Below are 8,193 nucleotides of genomic sequence, written 5' to 3' on the forward strand. Positions count from 1 at the left end.
GGAAGACTAGGGCTCGCGGGGGTATGCTCCCCCGTAAGTATAATAAACAAAAAAAGCCCTTAAAGTGTAACTGCACCCTAAAGTGTTTTTTTAAGCTGGTGTTAATATTGAGAAAAATACACACACACACAATAAGTGGCTCCCAATCTCTATAGCCTCCAAGCAGTTCTAGTCAGATTATATATTCCCAAACTATTGACAATTAAACAGTAGCGTAGATGCTACGTTATTGTGTCGGGTGAAACATTTAGCTGGGGAAAAAAACACTTTTAGATGCTTGGGTTAGGGTTAGGGTTAGGGTTAGGGTTAGCAGCAAACAAACGTCACCCAGATGTAGGCGTACTGTCGTGAAGAAACACACACACACACAACTCATCACAACTAAATCACACACACACAACTCATCACAACTAAATCACACACACACAACTCATCACAACTAAATCACACACACACAACTCATCACAACTAAATCACACACACATAACTCATCACAACTAAATCACACACACATAACTCATCACAACTAAACACACACACACACAACTCATCACAACTAAACACACACACACAACTCATCACAACTAAACACACACACACATAACTCATCACAACTAAATCACACACACATAACTCATCACAACTAAATCACACACACATAACTCATCACAACTAAATCACACACACATAACTCATCACAACTAAATCACACACACAACTCATCACAACTAAATCACACACACATAACTCATCACAACTAAATCACACACACACACAACTCATCACAACTAAACACACACACACACAACTCATCACAACTAAATCACACACACACACAACTCATCACAACTAAATCACACACACACACAACTCATCACAACTAAATCACACACACACACAACTCATCACAACTAAATCACACACACACACAACTCATCACAACTAAACACACACACACACAACTCATCACAACTAAATCACACACACACACAACTCATCACAACTAAACACACACACACACAACTCATCACAACTAAATCACACACACACACAACTCATCACAACTAAATCACACACACATAACTCATCACAACTAAATCACACACACATAACTCATCACAACTAAACACACACACACATAACTCATCACAACTAAACACACACACACATAACTCATCACAACTAAACACACACACACAACTCATCACAACTAAATCACACACACATAACTCATCACAACTAAATCACACACACATAACTCATCACAACTAAATCACACACACATAACTCATCACAACTAAACACACACACACATAACTCATCACAACTAAACACACACACACATAACTCATCACAACTAAACACACACACACATAACTCATCACAACTAAACACACACACACATAACTCATCACAACTAAACACACACACACATAACTCATCACAACTAAATCACACACACATAACTCATCACAACTAAACACACACACACATAACTCATCACAACTAAACACACACTACTATAATACTAGTATTATATAATTAATTAGGAAATATAATTCCACATCCTCATACTGTTCTTTCATCTCTCTCTCTCTGTCTCTCTTTATTTGTGTTACCTGGGGGACACGGAGTATCAGAAACTGAAAAAAAGTTTTATAAATCAAAAAATTCTGTTTTGCATTTGAAATAGAAACTATTTACAGTAATGATACAGTATATTGAAAAATATCCTCAATTGAAGGAAATAATCTTAAATTCCGATGATGCCATTTGCGTTTCTTGATGTGTTAATGTTACTGCAGTGTGTGTGTGTGCAGGCTTGTGTTTCTTGATGTGTTAATGTTACTGCAGTGTGTGTGTGTGTGCAGGCTTGTGTTTCTTGATATGGTTAATCTTAGTGCAGTGTGTGTGTGTGTGTGCGTGCAGGCATGTGTTTCTTGATGTGTTAATGTTACTGCAGTTTGCGAGGGAAACACAAATGACTACTTTACTACTAAACAGTCATTTACAGCATATTACATCTGAAAAACATTGTTTAAAAACAATATTTCAGCTGGTATTAACATACAACTAAAACCTACAGGTTCTAAGCTTGATGTTTACATTTACATTTAGTCATTTAGCAGACGCTTTTGTCCAAAGCGACGTACAAGGAAGAGAACAGTCAAGCTAAGAGCAATAAAAAACATGGTGTAACAATAAATACTACTTTACATAAGAATTAGAAAAATGACCTAGAAAGGAAAAAGAAGTGCAGGAATGTAACTGCTGAAGTGCAAGTTAAGCGCTAGTCAAGGTGCCAGTTAGGAAGGGAGGTGCTCTCTGAAGAGTTGGGTCTTCAAAAGCTTCTTGAAGGTATACTATGTCTATGGGTAAACCACTCTCCTAACCCCCAAACGTAGCAGGCCTGGGTCGTTGCTAGCGTGCGTTGTGGCCGAAAACGTACTGGCCGCTTCACTCTATTCAGCAGCAAAAGAAAATACGTCACTCAACCTTTGGGTGGATGGATATTCGCCGACCAGTATGCGATTTCTCCGGTCAGTATGTACTGGATTCTCTGGTTACCGTCAGTGTCCCTTCATAGCTTGTTTTGCCAACAAGCCCAATAGTTCACACAACGAACGTGAAGTCCTATGGAAAAACCGTGTTGGCTTCCTTGTCCTCCTCGTCCTCCTCGTCATACCTGGGGCTTCCTCTCTCAGGATTCCAGACTCTCACTCGTCTCTACCAAACCGGCCTTAAATCAATTAAGGCCAACCAATCAACTCTGACATTAGAATGTACTAGTTGGAAAACCACTGCACATTACACTAATAAACAGCAGTAATGAAAACAATAAACACACAACAGGCAAATTCATATTTTATAAAAAGTAACATATGTATTTTTTAACCCTGTTACACACTGTACCAAGACACATTCCTTGTTTGTGCAAACTTACTTGGCCAATAAAACCTGATTCTGATTCTGATTCCATCTTGGGTAGATGTACAATTTCATTGGGTTTCATGGATAGGTAGAGTTGGGTGTCATCAGCATAGCAGTGGAAGTTAATGCCATGGTTCCTTGTGACAGCACCTAAGGGTAGCATGTAGAGGGAGAAGAGCAGTGGTCCAAGGACAGAGGATTCAAGGAGAGCACCAGGTTGAGGGGGTGTTGCTATAGCCATAGCGCATTTTGGAAGGGATGCAGGGTCATAGAGGGGGAGGAGACTATGAATTTGTTCCCTTATTGTTAGAATTTTGTTATTGAAAAAGGTCATGAAATCATTACTGCTAAAGATTGTAGGAACAGAATGCTCGATTGTATTGTGTTTTTTTGTTAGCCTAGAAATGGTGTTAAATAGGAACCTTGGGTTGTTTTTATTATTGTCAATCAATGAGAATAGTACGCCGATTTCGCCTCAGAAAGTACTCGTTTATAGCTTAGAAGACTATCCTTCCATGCCAGGTGGAATACCTCAAGTTTGGTGGAGCACCACTTTTTTTCTAGTTTTCGTGTGGTTTGTTTAAGTGCACACACACACACACACACACAAACACACACACACACACACTCACTCACTCACTCACTCACTCACTCACTCACTCACACACACACACACACACACACACACACACACACACTCACTCACTCACTCACACACACACACACACACACATACACACACTCACTCTCACACACACACAAGGGGCAGTTCAGCTCGGCCCACAACACATTTAGCTGCTCCTGACCAATACATTATTAATATTATTATTATTTATAATCAATAAATGATTCATAATAGTATTATTTCTAATCAATAAATGATTAATACTATTATTTATAACCAATAAAATATTAAAAAGATTCATATAATCTCATAGTTAAAGCCTTGTTTGGGTGTAGGCTGTATACTTTAGGAAAACACGGGGAAGGTTTTCTGCTAAGTACAGCTGATGACCTTTCGTGTGTGTGTGTGTGTGTGTGTGTGTGTGTGTGTGTGTGTGTGTGTGTGTGTGTGTGTGTGTGTGTGTGTGTGTAATGCACTCCCCTCTGTATAAGTATCAAATATAGGAATGGTGGTCTTAGGTTACCAATGCAGGGGGATGTGAGTGTGATGTGTGTGTGTGTGTGTGTGTGTGTGTGTGTCTTAGGTTACCAATGCAGGAGATAATATCAATACAAATACATGTAAATCAATCAAATCAAACTTTATATATATATATTTCATACCAAGAGGCGACGCAGAAGGAAATTGGGGTGGAGGGGGGGGGGGGGTAACATCTATTACAAATACATTAAAAATAGAATTAATTTACATTCTACAACATTAAAATACATTGACATTAAATTAATGAAGTTATAGGAAATTACTAGACTCCCTTGCCTTCCCTAGCCGTGGCGTAATCTGTTCAGCTGGACAGTGAGACGGCACTCTCAGTGTGACAGCTAGTGGAGAAGTTTGATGCAACCTGCATTGACATTCAAATAACATTTAGCAAAATCGACACGTAAGCTGTTGTTTAAATAAAAAAAATAAAAAGTTTGAAACAATCTAGAGTTTAAAATATAATCTAAAATTTGACATATAATCTAGAGTTTGACATAATGGTTGGAGTGAATTATTAAAACTGAAAAGATTAAAAATATGTAGTTGAAGATGGATGTGGTGTGTGTGTGTGAGTGTGTGTGTGTGTCTGTGTGTGAGAGTGTGTCTGTGTGTGTGTGAGTGTGTGTGTGTGTGTGTGAGTGTGTGTGTGTGTGTGTGTGGGTGCGTGCGTGCGTGCGTGCGTGCGTGTGTGTGTGAGTGCATGTGTGAGAGTGTGTGTGTGAGTGTGTGTGTGTGTGTGTGTGTGCGTGTGTGTGTGTAGTTGAAGCTGGATGTGGTGAGGTTGAGCGCCCTCTGGTTGCAATGAAGAGCACATGCGCTGGTGTTGAACTTCAACAGACTTGGACCAATTTAACCCCGGGGAATGTGTGTGTGTGTGAGTGTGTGAGTGTGTGTGTGTGTGAGTGTGTGTGTGTGTGTGAGTGTGTGTGTGTGTGTGTGTGAGTGTGTGTGTGTGTGTGTGTGTGTGTGCAAGTCCTTTCCCTGTCCTGATATAGGGGGCCATGAAGAGTGGGGGTGAACTGGTTGACTTTAGTCTTTGGGCTGGGGTACCACCTCTGTGTGTGTGTGTGTGTGTGTGTGTGCGTGTGTGTGTGTGTGTGTGTGCGTGTGTGTGGGTGTGTGTGTGAGCCTTTGGACTGGGGTACCACCTCTGTGTGTGTGTGTGTGTGTGTGTGTGTGTGTGATTGTGTGTGCGAGTGTGTGTGTGAGTGTGAGCCTTTGGGCTGGGGATCCTAGTGGAGCTTTGAGTTCATCAGGCTACCAGCTCTGTGTGTGTGTGTGTGTGTGTGTGTGTGTGTGTGCATGTGTGCGTGTTTATGTGAACTATGTGTGTGTGTTTATGTGAGCTATGTGTGTGTGTGTGTTTATGTGAGCTATGTGTGTGCATGTGTCTATGTGAGATATTTGTGTGTGTGTGTTTTATGCGAGGTATGTGTGTGTGCGCGTGTGTGTGTGTCTATGTGAGGTATGTGTGTGTGTGTGTGTGTGAGCGCGTGTGTGTGTGAGTGTAATCCCAGCTGTCCAGCTGTCTTTAGTAAGTTATATCTGAGCTATCTGACCTTCCCACTAGTAGACAAATGTGGCGATCTGGAATTCAAAATGCACTGCGTTTGGACAGTCTCTGCCGGTGTGCGTGGATGTGTTTACTTGTGTGTGTGTGTGTGCGTGTGGGCGTGCGTGTGTGTTTACTTGTGTGTGTGTGTGTGCGTGCGTGTTTACTTGTGTGTGTGTGTGTGTGTATGTATTTTTTTCAGGTATGGGTAAATATGTTGGTATCAGAGGATGTGACATGTATGTTTGTGTGTGTTTTGGTTATTGGTGTATGAGTGTGTATACAGTTATCAGGATGTGTGTGTGTGTGTGTGTGTATATGTGTGTGTGTGTGTGTGTGGTATATGTGTGTGACATGATGTCAACAAACCCATACTCACTGATACATGCATCCTACTTCTGCAACTAATTGAAAGACTTTCAATTATAAATGTATGAAGATGAGTGTGTGTACAGTTATCAGGATGTGTGTGTGTGTGTGTACCAAGACGCAAGATGAGTTTTCATAGCTCAGCAGGATTCTTAATAGTTCATAATAAAACATAAATGTGTTTCTTTATAATAAAACATAAATGTGTTTCTTTTTAAATACCTTGCAATAGCCTCTGTTGTAATTGTGAAAATCCTTAGAATGTTAATTTCTTTCCTCAAATGCCAGTGGGATAATACAGACTAGGCTACCGCGCTAGACGGTTACTGCGCTTAAGGTCCTGCTTAATATTCCTGGCCTCTGGAACAAAGGATATGAATGTGTGTGTGTGTGTGTGTGTGTGAGTGAGTGAGTGTGTGATGATTTCACGGTGAAATATTCATGATAAATTAAATCCACTCTGGGGATGTGTTACAAAAGCGGGCCGGTCTCGCGCCCCCTCTCTCCGGTGGCGGGGAACACGCGGCAGTTCTCCGGTTTGGCCACCGAGGGTCGTCGGTTCACAAAATCGCCGCAGAAGATCAACACGAGCCTCCCCCCCCCCCCCCCTCCCGCTTTGAGTCGCCGGAGCAGCAACCGCAGGGCTAAACAGGTGGTCACACACACACACGGAGCTGTACAATGTCGCCCACACCAGACGCCCACGGGACCTTCTAGGCTAACTCTTAGCGCTTTTTTTTGTTTACGGGAAATCAAAGGGACCGACTGCCCAGGTTCATGCGCGCAGAAACACGGGACCCGTCGGTGCTTGAGTTTGTCCGCCCGCCGGGATTCGAGCTTGCGCCGCCGGGGGGAACTTCAGTATGAAAGTGACCGTGTGCTTCGGTCGGACCCGGGTCGTAGTCCCGTGTGGGGACGGGAATATTAAAATCCACTCGCTCGTCCTTCAGGCTGTCACGCGCTACAAGAAAGCTATCGCCAAGGTAAGTGTGTCTAACATTGTAGCGTGGGTACGCTTGTGTTTGTCTCTGCGTAGCCCGCTCGCTTGGAGTACACCGCGAGACACTGCTGCGGGGCAAGCCGGGAGATGAGGGCAACATGGCGGTGCTGCCAGGTTCCATGGAGTTGCCTTCAGAAGGGGGCCTGAGGTTATGCCTTACGGCTGTTGTCTTGGGGGGGGAGCACGGAGGCATATTGGTGCCCCGAACCGGGCAGTTCTCTGTGTTTAGCCTACAGGTTTAAAGTCCCGCAGAGCTCGGTGAGGGTTGTGTTGTAGCTTACTGCCGTGAGAAGTCAAAACTTCCCCCCAGCACCACTGACTCGGCCCTCTGCTGCACACTTTAGGGTTAGCGAACACAACCTCAGCGGCCACTGGCAACTGCTCTTGAAAAGAGTAGCTACACGTTAGTCCTGATCGACGAGTTACCCCTCAACCGATACTGAAACTTGGCACACTTGGCTAGCTACTGTAATGCTAAGCAGCGAATTAGCGCGGAAGATGGGTTGCTTAGTCGAACCAAGTTGCCCAACAGAAGTTTTAGAGTTAGCCGAAGGATGATTATTGCCAATGCTCAGGTGGCTGTATCTTGGTCATAGACAGTCTGAGCACAACAGGCCACCAGTGAACACAGATCGATTTGATTTCAATCTGGCCGGGGGGGAGGCAACTGGTTGCGCGTCGCTTTGTTATCCAGGTCGTAAATTAGCTCTTGGTGCCCCAGCTAGTTACTGTAGCTTGCGCTATGCTAGTCTTTACCCTAAAGGCTACCTAAGAGGAACCATTTCGTTTCTGTTACCTGTTATGCGTGTCAGAGCGAACAGAGGTGTGTTGTGGAAGTTTGTATCCTAGTGTTCGGCTCTGGTGTGTATGCGTGTGTGTGTGCGCTCTTTTTTCACATAACTTGAGGCAAGTCAAGTCAGGGCAAACTCCAACTGTGCCCTGCTGGACGTGGCAGAGAGTGCAGCCCGGTGTCGGCTCGGTCGTACAGAGAGAAAGCTCTCACCAATGGGGCTCACCTGGTCGGGTCGGGTCTGGCCCTGGGGCTTACAGTTTCTCATGGTCATTAAGTTGCGACCCACATTTTATAGAATTCAAACCATACAAATCAAATACAAGCATAACATCCCCTTCATCCCTGTCTCGTGGATCTACTGGCTTACATGTTAACTTCCAACG

The 8,193-nt window shown here is 43.4% G+C and overlaps 1 protein-coding gene across 1 annotated transcript in view; it reads left to right on the forward strand.

The window, feature by feature from the left end:
• Window positions 1-6,880: 6,880 nt before the first annotated feature.
• The window catches only part of LOC116219461 (NACHT, LRR and PYD domains-containing protein 1 homolog), a 64,633-nt gene continuing 63,320 nt past the window's right edge, over window positions 6,881-8,193 (forward strand). The window contains exon 1 of the mRNA XM_031562731.2: window positions 6,881-7,000. Coding sequence (XP_031418591.2) covers window positions 6,881-7,000 — 120 coding nt within the window. The remainder of the gene's footprint in view (window positions 7,001-8,193) is intronic.

The sequence above is a fragment of the Clupea harengus genome, chromosome 25 (genome assembly GCF_900700415.2).
Source record: "Clupea harengus chromosome 25, Ch_v2.0.2, whole genome shotgun sequence".
In the NCBI taxonomy this organism is placed as follows: domain Eukaryota; kingdom Metazoa; phylum Chordata; class Actinopteri; order Clupeiformes; family Clupeidae; genus Clupea; species Clupea harengus.